Raw genomic sequence first — 18,377 nt, 5'->3', positions numbered from 1 at the left:
GTAATTCCAGCAGTTTCTGGAGAGGAGGATAGCAGCTTGGCACTTTCTTCCACATGAAGTGAACATGAACCAGCTGATGATCGGCCCAAAGCCACTTTTCTCTGCGTCAGAATCTGTTGTCATGGTAGTTCAACGAGCCTGCGTCAGTTTGCTCTGGTGTTAAAGTGTCAAAACCTGAATACACAAATATAGACGACATCAGGAAGTGTATGAGCGCTAATGCATAATTGTATAGAAGTATTTTGTAAATTTACTGTAGAATAACTAGTTTAATACCTGGAAGGCCACAGAGGGGGCAGTTGAAATTGTTTCAAAAAGACGCAGCACTCAGCAGATGAAAGATGCTCTGTTTACTAGATCCTAATCTGACTCCTAAGAAAGCTTGCTTGAGACCTCTGAGCACTTCTACAAATGTGGAAATAATTGCTTTGGATTTAGCTGTCATTGTGTCACTTCTCATAAACATAATCTAGTTTGCAGAGGTATTGTGCGTATCAGAGAACAGAAAGCTGTCACTTTAGTGTGTGTCAACTGCTTGGACGGCAGTCAGGTAATGAATGGTGAAAACTTATAACTTAGCTATGCATCAGTGATGATCACAGCACGATGATTTGTCAGTTTCCTCAAACACGCTTCAGCAGACCTTCTAGCCTGAGAGCTGGGGGGCTCACTGACACAAATGAGATAACTTTGCAAATCAGTGGAGAAACATCCTCTGGCACTGCGCTGGCTTCATGAATGCAGGGCATTGTTAGAACACTGCAAATGTCTCCCCTTATCAAGGAAGCAAAACGAGAAGAAGAGTGTTTAATCTGTGTCCCCACCAATTACAGAGAAGTGAGGGCTGCTGTCAGCGGGACATCACGTTGGAGCAGAGGAGTGCAAGAATCAGAGCTCGCTCAGCACCCTGATGTTTGTCCTAGCTTTGGTCTTAAAGCTTTTTTTCTTCTCTCACATGAACGCTCCCCTTCTTTCACCCCCCCTCTTCTTTCATCCCACTCCAGTTCCCTCTGATCTATTCCCTGATTGCCATTCTTCTCCTCTGATACTTCTGCCTCCTCTTCCATCCTCACTGTCCCTCGGGTTTTTGTTTCTTTTCATTTTTCATTCCCTTTTCTCCTCTTCTCGAGCTTCAATCTTTTCCAGTAGTATTTCTACAGGGTTGTTGTTTTAATTCGTACTGGTTCTTTTCTTTCTCATCCAGTGTTCTAATGTTTTGATCTCCTTGTTTTTTCTCCTAGCACAAATCGTCCAAACCCCCAAAGCCTCTGTACCCACCCACCCGTAGAACGTGGGACAGTAACTACTTCGGTGTTCCTCTGCAGAATCTGGTGACCCCGGAGCATCCCATACCCGTCTTCATTGAGAAATGTGTGGACTATATTGAACGCACGGGTAAGTGTTGTTACTTCAGCGAAACCTGGACGGTCCCGTCCTCCCGGACCCTTTATAAGCTCTTTCTAGCAGCTGCTGCTGGGTTGTATTTGCACCTTTCTGATGAAACACGTGGAGGCAATAAAAGCTATTTATTGACGAAGACCAAAGACCAGTAAAAGTGATTGTGAGAACAATCACAGACAAATACTGACATGGAGATACAGAGGCACGAATATTACCACGGAAACATGTAGACCATTCAGTCTATAAAAGTGTCAGAGAATGTCCTGTAAAGGAATACTCTTGCCCCTTTTTCCAGAAGACATGGAACTTTCAACATCTATCAGTACTTGACAATTTACCCTATTTCATAAGACTGTAATAACCATTTAAGGTGTGTTTTTAATGAGAAAAACAGGGCAATTAAACATGAACAACTGGTTTTGAAACTTAAAAGTTTAAATTTATTTACAACAAAATTTCTGTATCTTTGTCTCTAAATGTGCAGAAAATGTTGGTCACACAGGGCAGTTCTCTCCTCCTCGGTTCCTCAAAGGCCTTGTTGATGCTGCCACAGACAGTTTCTGTCTGGCTGCAGGCATAGGCCCACATCACAAGTCTCACACTTCCAGGAAGTTCTCTTGGTGCAGCGTTTACGGCATCAGTGGGAAAAGATTTCAACCTGGTGACGGGATTCCTGTATTTAGAGGTGGTTGGACACCTGGGGATGTGTCTGGGTTTGAACCTCAGTGGGTGAGGGACTCCATCATCAGGCTCAGCATCTGTCTTCCACCTTTGGTCTGGTGATGGCGTCAGAACCACTACCAGAACCTCCAGCGTCTCCACGTTTTTTCCCTCTTTTGCCCTCCAGCTCCTCACCAGCTCCAGCCCACAGACACACAGACACAGGAAACCTGCAGAAAAATAGAATTCAATTGTTAGGATTTCACAGCATAGCTTTTCCTGAACAAATGTACATATATGTTTATATAATAAGATTACTTTTAACTTACAAGTCAAAAATAAGGTAACTTGCAGACATTTCTTTCATACAGTAAGTATTTCAGAGTTAAAACTAGCTAGCGAGGGCGTGATTCATCCTGAAAATCAACCCGGAAATACAAACGCTACCTTTTCTCGCCAGAAGTGACTCCTTCCGTTGCTCTCTCAGTCTCAAAGTCTTCTCTGAACCTCCATGGAGGTTTTATTATCCGCGAAGGTCGTCTTAGTGACATTCTTCTTCTCTTTTGCTGCTCCGCTCTCTGCACCTCTCCACCGCTCTGCCTGTTTTCCCGGTAAATAAAGGAGTGGCTCGCAGGCTTCCGGGTGACATTACCGTAAAGACATTGACATCAAGGCGCCATGTCTGACTTTCAGAAACGGTTGGAATTCTACAAATTGAGCAAACTGTCAAGAATAACAGTAATTCAAAGAGCGCTTCTCCAAATGTGCTGCGGGCTAAGTTATAAAAGGTTTATATTGATTATGCTGTTTTTTTAGCCCAAATCAAAAACCTGCTGTTTTCTAGGAACGTGTAAGCAGAGCGGCAGGAGCTTATTAGAAATTCACCTGTGAGTTGTGGGCGGGACTGTTGGCAGACAGTAAACCTGCCTCCTCTTCCCCTCCCCATTGCTGACTGCTCAGAGCAGCATATTTTCTATGTCACAAATACACACAGCATTTTTATTCTGCTCCTGTTTAATAGTGATTTGAACAAAAGGAATACTCAAAAACCCAATTTTGGACGTAATTTTCTTTACATAGAAAAGTTGAGTTGTGGGCCCCTTCCTCTCTCAGTTGCTGAGAGCTCTCTGTTTACATACTCCCCTCCCCCTTTGCTTACAGCTAGATTCAAGCTTAGAATAGAAAATAAAGGCGTACACGGATCTTTATGTCTTCAAGTCCAGCGTATTTTCTGCGTCACGAAGAAGCTGCAATTTTAAAAAAGAAAATGCATTTCTAATCCTGATTTTCTTTAAATATGTCCTACATCATAAGGAAATGCCACAAAAAACGTTAGAAACACCAAAAACGATACTCTAAAATCTCAATTCGGTTCGGTTCAGAATTTCATGGGGCTCGATTCGGTACATTTCGGTTCGGTACTCCTGTTTAATAAATCTGCCTGACATTAGTTTGGACTCGGCGCAAAGTTAATACAGTTGCGACCTGGGGGTTAGCCCCGCCTATAGCCACTAAGACTCATGGGAAGTGTGAAATCTTGTGTGTTGAATTCTTCACCATCACTGAGAGAGCTATGAAGAGAAGTGAGGTTCATGTTGTTACGCTGTCCGTGTTTGTTCATAATAAAAGGGGTTTAATGCTGGAAAGGAGATGGAGCATCTATTTCTCTGTCTACTCTCTGACTGTTTGAGGGCCTGTGGAGTATGGGGGGGCAAGGACAGCCAATGCAGCTAGTTAAGTAGCAGCTAGTTTAGTAGCAGCTAGTTTAGTAGCAGCTAGTTTAGTAGCAGCTAGTTAAGTAGCAGCTAGTTTAGTAGCAGCTAGTTTAGTAGCAGCTAGTTTAGTAGCAGCTAGTTAAGTAGCAGCTACAGCTAGTTTAGTAGCAGCTAGTTAAGTAGCAGCTAGTTAAGTAGCAGCTAAGGTCTCGTTTTCCCGCTATGAGTGACAAAGCAGCTGGGTCGTTACGATGCATATGTGGGGAAAAAAAGAAAAAAACGTACCGAAATGGTTCAGAGGTGAACCAAACCGAAACTGCTGTACCAAAACGGTTCGGTTCAACTATGTGTAGCATTACACACCTAAAAAACACAATTTTCATCAGTGTGGGTATTTAAAATAAACAAATAGCAATTCCAAACGTGTTTGTTGTTTTAGTGTTTAATGTGTAAAAGATTTTGTCCATTAAATATAGTAACAAAGCATTAAAAATGAGTTTAAATATAAGGAGAAAAATCAAGGCAGTAGATTTTAAGGTAATCTTCTGTGTTTGTATTTAAAGGGTCTTCATCATGCTTTTCTTAAGCCTTTCAGAATAATATATCCGTATACATGATAATGATTGACCTTAGACACACTAAAGAATGATTCTTTAATGAAATATTAGCTATTTTCAAAGCTTTTTTTATACCCGGAATTAAGACTCCTCAATCTCTGAGGCCCCGCCTTTCGCTTCTAGTGGGTAACGCCCATTTCATGACGTCATCCTAAAGCCGGCCTTAGTCTGCGGTTTGCCCACAAAAAACAAACATCATCCAAACTTTTGCAAAGGTGGATGTGCATATTGTGCATAGAAAATAAAAGGGCTTAACTGATTACCACTAGCTCCACGGAGAAAGTGGGCGTGTGTTGCCGGGGGGCGGGCTGGCAGCGCAGGCTTTTCCTGGAAGGGGCTGTCCTTCACTTTGTGACATCACAATGTGAGAACCCTCTCATTTTCATGGATTCAGAGGAGCTGGTGCTCAGAGAGCAGGTTTTTAGAGGAATACTCAGAAATACGTAAATGGAAATACCAAAATACTGCTTTGGGTTGTTTTTAGTGAGAAATTAACATTATAATAGACTTCAAAGCTCAAAAAGTGGATTTTTCAGGATATAGGCCCTTTAATAAAAGCTGTGGCTGCATATTTGATATTTTATTGAAAAAACTCCAACAGTCATTTGTGTTAAGTCACCAGTTAAGTGTAGAGACATTATTGAAATCAAACGGAAGCAGATTTTCATGCTGCCATTGCCCTAAAGAATCATCTATTTCAATATATTGTAGTTTGATCCTTGTGTTGTTCAAAGGATGTCAGATGTTGATCATGCTGTGCTCCTAATGTCCTGGTAAAGACTCACCTCAGCACAGAACCAGCTTTTTTAATTTCAGCGGTGCAGAACAAATTGCACCATGGACGTCATCCCAGGAAAAACCTCAGAAATATGATTATGCAATCAAATCACTTTAATATAGTAATGGGGAAAGGCAGAAACTCATGCACAGATAGAGATCGAGAGGTTGTCGGGTCAAAGTCTCTATAAATGGGACCCATGCGTCTCTGCTTGGCTCTCAGCATCAAGCGTTGGTTTGAGGCGGTATGAGACCAGATGGTTGAGGAGCTCGCCGTTGCCTCAGAGGACGGGTCAGACGCGGCGAGCAGATTTCACACTTTCAGCTGAGGGACTCTTTCTTCTGACGATTCAACCGTTTTGACTTACGGATTTTAACAAATTGAGAGTTTTATGTTTTTTCCAAAAAGGCCCAACAGTCTTCGGCCTCGTGATTAATGCAGTCAGGACACATAAAGCCACAGCTGGTGCATTCTGGGTACTTTTTCCCTACTTTAAAAATATCCAACAAGCTAATGTTGGTTCTTTTTCTTTCTGACCAGATAAATAAATCATTTATTAATAATCAATAATTTATCAGTTGGGTGTATTATATATTCATGCATGCTAAAGTGATCTTTTTCACAAGTAATGCTTTAAAGAAGCTGTGGGAAGTAAAAGCATCTCCTGCTGGATAACCACAAAGTTTGTTTTTAGCAGAGTTCTTCTCTAGAGTATATGGGAACGTCATACTTGTTTTCACACGTTGGATTTTTGTGTTTTTACTGCATTCCAGAAACTGCATTAAGCTACTGCATTAATGAAAGAATATTAACTCAGACACACTGGATTTTATTGTCAAGATTTGCCACATTTACAAAACAGGGAGCATTTCTGGATCATTATTTTGAAAATAGAGTTCTGCTTGTCGCTAGGTTGTATATTTCTCTTTTTCAAATCCGTTTTGAATATATCTGACGTTTAGCTGGACGTGCACGAACATGCTAGTAGCTGCCAATCAAACTTCAGCTTAATTCAGTGGTGTGTGTGTAAATGTGCGTGTGTGCCTGCCAGCTTACAGCGATGTGTTTGAGGCTTCATCGGCAGTGCTGTAAACCCCTCTGTCTGTCGGTGGGTTTAGCAACCCTTCCTTTTTCTGGAGTTTATTTTCTCACACTGGTAGCATCTTACTTTTCTGTCAGATCTTTGATGTCTCGACAGTTTCAGGGCACTGGTGACTTTCTAAAATGGAAATAACCTTTCCGTTGGTGCCCTGTTCCAGTGGATTTGTGTGTATGAGGCGAGCCGAACCTCAGGTCCCATGTGTACTCCAGTTGGTGGTTATCCCTCCCATCTGCGGCTGGTGCTTTAGGGTCTTTAGTATCTTTACTCAAGAGCTTTGCTGAATTTGTTTCATGAGGCTGAAATGCAACAAGCACAGAGGGTGTTAAACTGCACACATGTCCATCGTTGACTTACAATGCAAACACAAACCCCTAAGGAGCAGCTCACTCTGCTGATTGGTGCAGGGAGGCTACAGGGAACACCAGTGTCCTGGAGTCTGCAAGACATGTGAATACGAATAGAATCTGGGATAAAGTTAGCACATTTCCTTTTCGTATTTTATTTGATAACTCACAATAAACAAACCTAGTCGGAGCCGGTTTAGCTCGTGCTGGTTTACGGCACCTTCCATCTGTGAAACCAGGGTTCGAATCCGGGCTGCTCCCTATTTCCCTTCTCTGCTTCTGTGCCGGTCCCAAGCCCGGCTAAATTGAGAGGGTTGCGTCAGGAAGGGCATCCGGCGTAAAACGTTGCCAAGATAACCATGCGACTCATCCGCGAATGAAAGGATGATTCGCTGTGGCGACCCCTGATGGGAAAAGCCGAAAGAAAAAGAAGAAAGAGAACTCACAAATAAACTTTAAAACCATCAATACTTGATATTTTATAGTGATTTAAACCTTTTTTAGGCCCACTCTGAGGAAAATTGTGTTTTTGGTGTTTTTCAAAATTAAAGACGAGCTTTAGCTGGTCTTTTTGTTGGAACTGAGAGACTTTATGAGCAGAATCCGAACAAGAAAGTGAAGACTTTAACCACTTCTGATTGGTCAGACTGATGACGTGTGATTAAGCCTTCAAGAATGATTGGTGGAGACAGTTAAAGGGGCGGGACTTTTCTGAAAACAGAACTGAAGCTGCTGCTAAATCGCGGTACCGTCATTCATATCAAAGTGTCTTTAATAGAATCAAATAATATTTATATAGGCTCAAAAATGCTTAATAATAATAATAATAATAATAATAATAATACCACCGGGAATGCTTTTACAATAGATAAGATGATCGGAGTGGGATCTAATATAACAGAAAATACAGGATTACATTTGTTAAATAACTGATTTCACAGTAGAATCTGCTCTTAATGGTTTGGATATCTACACAGAAGCTTCAACCAGCAATCAATTGTACAATCATTCTTCATGCTGACAAAAACCTCCAGACCACAGTTGGCATAAGCAGGCACACACCGTCATGCTAACAGTGCTAGCTAGTGGAACCAGAAAGAGCAGGATTCCACTGAACTACAGCTGTTACTGTCAGAGATTTCTTCCTCTGAACAATGAGTTCATATTTGTGTTCTCCTCCTGGAAAAGGGGCTTTCTGTTCTACAGGTGGCTGATTTTTGCATTTCATATAGAATAAAATGTATGAATTATTAAAGTTAGACCAAGACCAGCAGACCTACTACTTCAATGGAATCAACCTGAATGAGCGAGTGTCTACACAGATTTTGGTTGATTGAGTATCTTCTTCAGTCTTGCTGCCGATGGGCAATATGGGTTATGTAAGGGTTAATGGCCGACGAAGTGTGCGGTTACTACTTTTTAACGCACGCCGTGGAAGCCTGAACCGTTCGCGGAGGACGGTTGCTTCCGCGAAGTGCGTTAAAAAGTAGTAACCGCACACTTCGAAGGCCATTAACCCGCTTATACCATGGTCACTTACAAAAGCAATACATATTAACCAGGTTTTAGTCCTTAATTCTTGTTTTTTTTTCCCGATTTGGATCACTTTTAACATAAACAGCGTACACGTAACATATAGTCCGCGTCGCGCAGCACCACCGCTGCAGTCAAGATTCAGCGATATATATATATATGCTGATCGTCCCGATGGGTTGAATAAAGCATCAATTCAGATTGAAAGTTAATCGCTTACCGCTTGTTTTTGCCCAGATGATGAAGCAAAAGGTTGTTTTACAGAAGCTGGCGCAGTGATACAAATCATTTAAGCTAGCCGACCGGAACTTCTTTTTTCACCGTGCGGTTATCAGGTTTTAACGCATACCCAGCAGCCAATCAGAATCGAGTATTCAACCGGACCATGATATAATTTTTGGCTGACTGCTTCAGAGATGCGTCATAAAAAATAGAATACAGGGGAGCACAAAAGTCCCTGTCAAGACAGCAATGGGAATTCCTGCATTATTTTTTACGTTCTTTCTCACAGTTGAAGTGACTATAATAAACATTACTGACAAATTCAGCTTCTAAGCGGGTCAACCTGCAGAGTCTGTGGCTGACAAATACTATAACGAAGTGATTTAAGCAGATTAATGATCACCTAGCGCCTCATTAAGTGTCAAGACATCGGCTAATCTCTCTGAAAAGCGTTGACTTGTTAAAGAATAGAACAGAAAGTTGTGATGTATTTCTTTACATCATTTTTTAAATAAACTTCCAGATCTTGTGCCTTCACATGCAGCTCTGATGCAAAGGGGTCAAACTCCAGGCCTCGAGGGCCGATGTTCTGCTTATTTAGCAACAAATCTTGCCCTTGGAAAATCTTGTTGTGAAAACACACCTGAACCAGGTTTTTGACCTCTGAAAGCCCAGCAGGATTCTGTCCTTCCAGGCCTGGAGTTTGACACCCTGCATGGATCTCATGAGAATTTTTAAAAGGAAACCTGCACCTTGTGCATTGGTAGAACAGTTAGTTGGCCTTTGATCTAAGGTCCACATTTGCTGTTACTGCACTGCCTTCCCGGGTGTTTAAGTGCCCTTGAGGATGGTACTAAGCCCTGCATTGCCCCTGATCAGCACTTCTGTCGTTTCTCTGCTTCCATTGGTGTGTGAATGGATTATCGCTCCACACTTGCAGGCGGCTGCATTGGTATCATTTCATTGACAAGACTGATTGCTAAAACTCCATATTGCCTTCGTTCCCTCCTTAACATCTCTACCAGTACTCGTAGTTTGGGTTCTTTTCTCATTGTTGTACCCAGGGTTCGTACCACTCTGGGCGCTCCTCTTTTTTCTTTCTGCCCCCTATGACTGGAATGAGTTGCAGAAAACCTTGAAGTAGTATATCCTAAACTCCTTAGCTGCCTTTAAGACGTCTTTAACAGATGTGGTTTGAGATCAATACTGATGTTTTTAAATGTTTTTATGGGTCTCTTTCCATGTTTTTATTACATACATTAACTCGGTGCCTCCCATAGACTTTTTGTTGTAAATATTGATTTGTGAATCTGCCTTGTTTTATTTGTATGTACCTTATGTTGCGTTGTCATTCTGTTTTTGTACTGTCGCTGCAAACCCAGGTCGACGGAGTAAACAAGAAATTGTTCTCAATCGAACTTTCTGGATAAATAAAGGTTCAATTACAACAAATTATTATTTGTAGTGTGCTTTGGAGCTTTATAAAGGCAAATTATAGTATATACAAGGAGGTGACCATTATTGATTATTTTGTAATGTCTACGGTGCCAAGATCCCATTGACAAAGCAGCTTAAATCACAAAGATTTAAAAAAGATTAGGTCAGCAAAAAGTAGTTGATCTTAAATTACGTTAAATTCCATTATAAAGTAACGCATTATTATAAATTGCAGGTGCTCGTTTATATACTTTTTTAACACAAAACAACAAAATGCAACAATTAAAGTGTAAACTTAACCCTGAAGAACCAGAAATAATGGTTGGATGTGGAGAAAAGGGCAGGTTGCTGAGCACTCAGAGGAGAGGCTGATTGACACTAGCGTTCTGGGTCATCTCCCTTTGCTCAGCTGCCTCCTGCTCACTTCTACATGAATGATGGAGAAGCAGATGGACGTTCCTTAGAAGTACGGCTAAGGGCTTTCTTATTTATTTCAAACTCGTTGAATAAATATTGGTATTTAAAGGAATGGATGAGTTTTCTGTGTGGAAGCTTCCTGATTGATGAAAGCTCAATCTCCTAAAATAAACACATCTACATCATAAAATTAACAGAAACTTGTCCATAAATGTATGAAAAACTTCACAAAGTTAAGAGATGATCATCCTGGTGAATCATGAATTTCATAGTGCTCTCTAATGCTCAGAACTAATGTAGATTCTTCATATTTGATAAAGCAGCATTCCTGCCTGACAGCTGAACTAGAGAAATTATTAAATATTCCAGCTTTTACTAAATAAAACCAGTTAGTTTCACGTCGGACATTTCTTGTACTAACGGGTCAAATGTGGAAAAGTTTAAATGAGGTTCTGTCTTCTCCTGTTGTCTTCTCCTCAAACGGATGCCTTTGGGCCAAACTGATTCAGACATCTGCTGCAGTTAGCAGAATTAAAAAGTCAATTTATCTTTAATGTCCGTCTTAAAAACTACAGCTGTTAAATTTTCAGGGTTATAAAAGTCAATCAAAAGCAAATGTCAAGGCCCTTGAATGCACATCCAAATTTTGTGAATTTCTTTCTAAGCTGCTGAAAGGGAAATGGCTTTATTTCTGCACGTCTGCCTAAAAAGAAACCCTAAAAGTGTCAGTATGAGGGGAAAATGTTCAAAGCGCTGGATGCAGTGGGGCTCAGAAAAGCTGTGGAGGGTTGGGAAGATGGGCGCGCAGCAAGGAGACTCTGCTCTTTGCAGCAGAACTCGATTACAGAAGTTTTATTAAATGCTTTCTGCTCCCCAGAGACATGAAATGGTATTTGGCACGAAAGCTGGGCGGCGGAGACACAGGGGGGGGGGGGGGGGGGGGAGCAGGGCAATGATTAAATGGCTTTTTGATGTTGATGCATTTGGAAGTCCCATTGGCTGTTATCTCCCTCAGCACTCGCTGTAATGCGAGGCAGCATGGTCGCAGGAGAAGGATTTCTGTTCTTCGCTCCTCAGAACTTCAGTTTACTTTTGAGATAAAATGCAAAATGTTTGGATTTTCTATCAAAGTCTGCTTGTATAAATGTGAGCTTTAATAACTTTTTTCCCCAGTGTAGTTCATTACAAAGTTTTGCTGTTGGTCTGGTGGAGTCATCAGCTGTGAGGATGCATGTTAGACGTTTGGAAATAAACAACAGCGTTAAACACATGTTCCATTAGCCAAAACAATGTTCTGATAATGACTTTCACTTACAAAGTGCCCTAAGGGCACATCCTCAGAGGTTAATGTTTCTAAATCTTTGGTATTAATTAGGAAGATTTAAAAAGGGAGTTCACTTAAACGGCATCTAAAAAAGAACTTTATTACATTAAATCTTTCTTCATGTTTTTAAACTCTTTTCCAAGCAGTAAGATCTTTACTTTACTTTTACTTTCAGACCATTTTTGTCAAAAAAAGGGTTATACAGTCGTGGACTAATAAGATTATAGTTTTCTATGAAAGTGTAAACATGTAGACACATCAGGGTTTGTTAATAATTGGGGTCATAGTGGGAGTGGAGGAGCAGCGTTCCCTTATTTATAGTGGTGGTTACATTCTAAAAATAACCTGCGATAGGTCAAATCTGCAAAGTAGGATTACTGATGCTGTAAAACTCCTCACTTTTATACATTTTTCTCAGACATTAACATTCTCAAACTTTTCTCTCTTGTTTAAACTCTCAAAGTTCAAACCTCCATTGAAAAATAAATCCAGAATTATAGAATGAAAACAAAGATCTGATTGAGACGTATTTAGGTTTGGCAAACTGAAACTGAATTGGACCAATCACAGTTGACTGACAATCACTAGTTCCAACTAGGGTTGTGCCGATGGACGATATCATCGTCCATCGTGATGGGTGACTGACATCCCGATGGAGAGACACCATCGTGATGCCACGCCCCCCCCACGTTGCGCGTCGACACCATAAGCCGAGGTTACATGTACCAAATATCTTGATGGGATCAATGATTAGAATCCAACCGTGTACATGGTTCCAGAAAAATGTTTTCAGAATATAAAAACGTTCACTAAGGTCACACTTTCCGTCGGAATAAATCATTCGCACATGCGCAGTAGGGTTTGAAAACCGGAAGGATATAAATTCCGCCGAGCGGCTTTTTTTTTTTCAAACTTTATTGAAGGTAACAATTCAATACAAAACGATAACAGCGGCGAGCAGCTATATACATTGACATGTCAGCTCGGTAAAATACGAGATGATCTTCTAAACGTGCTTTTAATAATGTTACGGTTATTATGAAACACCTGTTCGCTCATCATTTGAATTTTAATCCGTGTGGTCAGTGCTTTTTCTGAACGAAGCCAGGATTAGCAGTATGCTAACACGGGCTAACAACATTAGCTTTGGGTGGTGCTGCTTGCTGGCTGCACGTAAACATGTAAGAATAACATCAGCCTTTATTTAGTCGGGTCACGACTGGAAACACAAATCCGCGTGATTGTTTGAATGTTTTCTAAGGACTGAGCGACATTTCTGCTTTGAAGCTCAAACCGCTGTGTGTGCTGACGATCCGAGCTGTGCTCAGACACACACTTTTAGACCCGGTTCTGAGTTCGGTTGCTTGTACCCCTAGAGCTGCGGGACGGATCGCAGTCTTAAATCTCACACACATAGCGCTCATGTAACAAAGCACCCACTCCTTCCCCTCAAACACAAAGCTGTAAGTCCGCGCTCCGCCGGTCCACTGCACTAGTGAAGTGCGGGAGCGGACTACTTCTTTTCTATTTTGTTTGTTACTTTTTTTGTTAAAGTCACTTCCCTCAGTTTATACTGGATCATCGCGGATTAGTCATTAGTTGGGAAATAAAATGAAAAAAGCAAAAAAAAAAACGAATAGCAGTTATATAAGAATGAAAAATGTAAAAATACCCCCCCCCGACGATGTCATCGTCCATCCCGATGGTTGACAGCAAACATCGTCAACGGCTAATTTAAGGGACATCGCCCAACCCTAGTTCCAACATGGTGATGTCCAAGCCACGGAAAATGGTGACTGAATTGACTTTATTTTGTTGGAGCCGGAAGTTGGTCATTTCTTTCTATCTGCAGTTCTCAAATCCAGTTAACGAGTTACACAAAGGTGTTGATTTGAACATGGTCTACTCGTGCTTGGATGTTCTGTTTAAATGAAGAACGCAGTACCATCCTCAGCGGCCGGTTCAGTGATCAGAACAGATGCTTCTCTGGAGGATTTTTCTCTTGTCATTGATCCTTTTCAGCAGGTTGCTCTGCTGGTGAATCTGTATGAAAGTAAGTGTAACCTTCACTCCCCTCTGATGGATGTGTTATCATGCTAAATTTCATGGTAGAATGCAGGGATTTAGATTACAGTGACAGATTTACCACCAGCTCTTTAAAGATCCGCTACTTAAGTATGTTCCTAAAATTGACACAATTCAGCTAAAGGGAGCAAAGAGCGGGAATAACAGGTTGCTGCTGTCATATTATCAAAGCTATAAAAGTGGTTAGTCTTTTTCATATGTGTCTGCATTTCTGTGTGAGATCATGCTGGCCGTATTGAAAGGTGCCTGTGGGAGTCGTCTGCATGTTTTAAAGCAAAGCCATTAGTGGAAACAGAAGACTTCAGTTTACTGTAATCATTTGATTAATGTTCATAAACCACGAGAAATGCTTGTTCTGTTATCGCATTCTTGTCATTGTTCACCTTTCGGAATATCTGTTATGGAGTCTGGCAGAGATTCTTTTTGACAATGGATGCCCTTCCTGACACAATCATGCATTTTATCTGGGCTGGGGACTGGTACAGGGAGGTCCAGAATGGGCCCCCTTGTGGCTACATAGTTAGGCAGTATCCACACTGATAAGAATCGAACCCTGATTTCCAGGGCTACAGGAACACTCCACCAACTGGAGGAGTATTATCAGGAACCTGAAGGTTCAGCTCCTTAGTTAGCACAGAGTCCCTGCACAAATTTCACTGCAGGACAGGCCAGCCCCTTAAACTTCCTGTCCTCAGACACATTTGTTGTTACAACCTGTGCCAAAAAATCCCATCTTTAGCTACTGAACCTGCTATAGTGAATTTCAAATCATCCTGTCATGTATCAAGGGTGTCAGGCTCTGTGCCTTGAGGGCCGGCATTCTTCTGGTTTTAAGAAATTCTGGCTTATCTACTACGGTTGGCCTGGATCAGTTGTGTTTGGCCAATAAGGAGCTTTTATTACAGGTTGGTTGAAACATACGTTGGAACACTGGCCCTAAAGGCCTGGGGTTTGACACCCTTCGATCTTGATCACATAGGTCAGACTCTGTTTCCAATAAATTTGTTCTTTTCAAATTTTCACATCTATAGCCCTTAGCCAGTGTTTTTTTTTTTCATCCTGCACATGAAAACAGCACTAAAAAAAGGTTGTGTTATTTTCTGGTCAAAATAGATTCTTCTGTAACCACAGACTGACTGAACAACCACACAGGGAACTGGCTAATGCTGTCATGCTGTTTCTTTTGACTTAAAGATTATACCATGTTTCCCAAGTATATGAGTCACCCGCCGTGTGTTTTTTCTTACCAGTTTGAGGGAGGAGCAGGATGGTTGGTTGATTTTGTAACCACATGTAATAAACCACCAGCTGAGAGGCAGAGAGATGATGGGAGCAATTTGTGCTGGTTGTGGTTTCAGTGAATACGCACTGGAAGGGCATTACAAGGTTAATGAGCGTCTGTACGGCAGGTTGGGTTTGTGCTTGTTTATTCACAGACTAGGCTGGACCTAGCTTGCTGCTGACCGTTGCAGCTTTTTATTGCACCTTGACACATGCTGGTTATTGAAACTCAGTAGTAGTTGTGTGTGTGTGTTTGATTTCCAGAATTCCGTTGACATTCGGCCTTAGTCTCAACTTTTCTTTATCAGTTTTTGTAATCATGAAAAGCGGAAGGATGATGCTTGCAAATCATGGGTTTATTGAAATATCTGACCATAAAGTTATTAAAAATGGAGATAAGCTGAGGGTAAAAATCTGAACTCAGTCCTTCCTCTCTCCTCAGCCCTGTTTAATGACCTCATTTCATTTTGGATCCATCTTCCAAGGGATGTTTTCTAAACCTCTGATGTCAGGAAATCTTTAACCAGGATAGAATAAGCGGGCCATGGGGGAGGTACATCAGCATACAGCTGGGTTGGTTGTCACAGCATTAATCAGGGAAATCTGTGTCTCTGCTATGCTGCTTTGAAGGAGGAACACAATGACTTTTTGGATTTAGGGAGCGGCCCATAGAATGAGTGAAAGCCAAAAAAAACATTTCCACCGGGCGACAGTGGATGCAGTTGATTTATTTTATTTTTATTTTTTTTGTCCTGTCTTGTCCTGTCCAACAGCTGGGCAGGCAGATGAGAACTGAGGGCCTCTTGTGTTGGACATATTTTACTTTAACAACAGGGGCTATTAATCTTCAGACAAACCAAAGGTATGTCTGAATAAACCCCTTTTGTAATTGAGGCCAAACTTTATTAATTTCAATCATGTTTGAAAATCTTTGGTGTTGGACCGGACGGAAAAGGAAAGAAGGGAAGAAGAGAGAGGGATGTTAGAGAGAGAGGGGGGGGTAGGAGGGTGATAATAGGAGGGGGGGGGGGGGGGGATAAGACCATGAAGCAGCATAGAGCAGCAAGTTTACTGGTTGTTTATCATTACGGTAAGGTTCAAATGTAATACAAAAAGGGCGGGGCCTGTCCACACACACACTCAAATGTTATCAACACACCTGCTAGCTGCAAAAATGTCCACATGTCAACATGTACACAAAACCGATAGTGTTCACACACGCATACTTATGCCTTCAAACCAACTAATGTGAAATATTTCATTCATTCAATCATGCAAACTATTAGTGCAAAAGTGAGCTAACACCTGTGCTCAGGTGAGTGTTTATGTTCTTCTAAAATGGATGGTGGAATGTGAAAAGAAGGAGGGAGAGTGCCCAGCCATCCCCACACAGAGACCCACGCCACACGGCAGCAGGCAGGGAACAACCGCCCCCGGGCGACCAAATCTGCCACCCAGGCCAGGGCCAGCAGGACCGCCGCGAGGCCACCAGAGCCAGAGAGCAGGGAGGCATGGGGGGAAAGAGAGCGCCGCCTCAGCCCAACCAGGAGAGCAGCCCCCCTGCCGCGCCAGGAGAGCCCAACGCAGGGCCCCACCCGAGAAGGGCGCCCACGGCCCCAGACGAGCACCCCATCACCACCCAGGAGTTCTGGTTATCCTCCCGCCCCAACCCCAGGTACGAGCCAGGACCCCCCAAGGGAGACCCGCTCCGAACTCCAGGCAGCCACCCACCCGGCCCATGGTTGGTCCAGGGAGGAGCAAGGCAGGGGCCAGCCGCCCCCGCCCAGGAGGGGAGCACCCCGGGGAAAAAGGGGGCCCACAAGGGGTGTTGTAAACATGGCCCGACCAGGCTCAGCCACAGTTGGAAATTTGGTGGGGCCCAGCGCTCAGGGGCAAGGACCAGAACCCACCCCCCAGGGACACGGACACCCCCGGCTCAGGTGTAATGTGAACCCCCCCCGCGCGGAGAGAGCACTGCCGGGCCCAGGAAACCGGCACCCAGGGGACACGGCCACCATTGCCAAGGGCCCCCCACCCCCCACCATGGAAGGGGTACGGGACAGATGGTACTAGGTCCCACCTTCCTTGCAAAATGTGTGTGCGTGTATGTGTGTGAGGGTGTGTGTGTGTTTATGTTGGAATGTATATTTTGAGGGGGGAGGGGTGTGTGTGCTAAGGGGGTGCAGTTAAAATTGGCGGGTAGGGCACTGAGGGGACATCTCCTGATTACTCACAGTGATGTCCCCTCCCCCTCCCCACCAAGGGGCCCTAAATGTCAGTTGATTTATTTTCACCAACAGAAACAAAGCTGTGGAGGTTTTGTTTGTGATCCAGAATCAAACTTGGTATCAATATAGATTTGTCCGAAATCTGCTTCCTAAACTTGGGGGGCAATCATTTAGGTTGAACCAAAGCTCAAAATTGTGTTTTAATTGAGGCATTACATCAAATATTATCTTTAAGGTGTGATATGTCTATAGTTTTACTAGCCAGGAGTCTGCTGAAAAAATATTGTGTTAATCATATGATTTAAAAATGGGTGTTTGCCGAGATCTTTGTGTCTTCAGATATAAACACTCCCTTTTAAACTAATAAAAAATGTATTTCTTGTTAAATTGAAAGTGATTTAAAGTGATTTGTAGTGTAGCCTTGAGATTTAAACTCATCAAAAAAAGCTAAATGAATATATTTTTTGTTTTAACTTTCATTTAGTCAAAGATTTAGTTCAAGAGCCTACTAGCAAGTTTCCTGCAGATAGCCACAGTTTTAAATGTAAAACTAGGAACAAGTCAGAGCTTTTTCTAAACACCGCCAGTGTAAGTTCCAGTTTGAATCTTTTCCATGAGTGGATTTCCAAAAAGATCCTGCTAAAGGGCCCAAGACTGCTGCTGCTACAAACACCATGAGTGCAAGATTAGCTGGTGTCTTAAGCACTAGTTTTTACTTGAAGCTTTTTGACAGACGGTAGGTTAAAAATAGGTGGTCATTAAATTTAGGTGATTAGTTCTGGCCTCTAGTGTGTTTTTGCAGAGAATTTGAGCTCTCATGGCTCCATTAACCTGAGGGCGAGGGATAGACGAAGACTGTTTGAACCTGACCAGGGGCAATCGCACACTTATGATGCACAGTGGGTTTGTGTGTTTGTCTTGAGGGTATACTCTGCAGAGGGAGGAGTGAAGGGTGAGTAAGAGGCGAGTGTTATGCCACCTGGCTCCAAGGCACTTATCTGGTATAATGGTGTGTGTGTGTGGGTGTGTGTACATTTGTGTGTCCATCCTGTGGCAGTGTTTGAGCAGTCCAATTTTCCATTAGTTTCCCTTGAAAAACCCTTATGTTGTCCTTGTTTCCTTTTAAAACCTGGCTCAGGACGCTTGCATGAGCTAACAGGCAAGCTGAGAAGTGAACATTGAGCAAGGCAGATGCAGAGGTGCCAATCTTAAATGCCCCTACCCCAAGTAAAC

At 42.4% G+C, this 18,377-nt stretch overlaps 1 protein-coding gene across 2 annotated transcripts in view; it reads left to right on the top strand.

Moving 5' to 3' along the window:
* The window catches only part of arhgap5 (Rho GTPase activating protein 5), a 55,596-nt gene that overhangs the window by 18,272 nt on the left and 18,947 nt on the right, over window positions 1-18,377 (top strand). For both annotated transcript variants that reach the window (XM_023952065.2, XM_023952064.2), the window contains exon 3: window positions 1,242-1,395. In XM_023952065.2, coding sequence (XP_023807833.1) covers window positions 1,242-1,395 — 154 coding nt within the window. The remainder of the gene's footprint in view (window positions 1-1,241; window positions 1,396-18,377) is intronic.

Source organism: Oryzias latipes, chromosome 22, assembly GCF_053564925.1.
Source record: "Oryzias latipes strain Hd-rR chromosome 22, Olatipes_Hd-rR_3.1".
NCBI lineage: Eukaryota > Metazoa > Chordata > Actinopteri > Beloniformes > Adrianichthyidae > Oryzias > Oryzias latipes.
The sequence above is the reverse complement of the archived record's forward strand: the minus strand, read 5'-3'. Positions and strand labels throughout refer to the sequence as shown.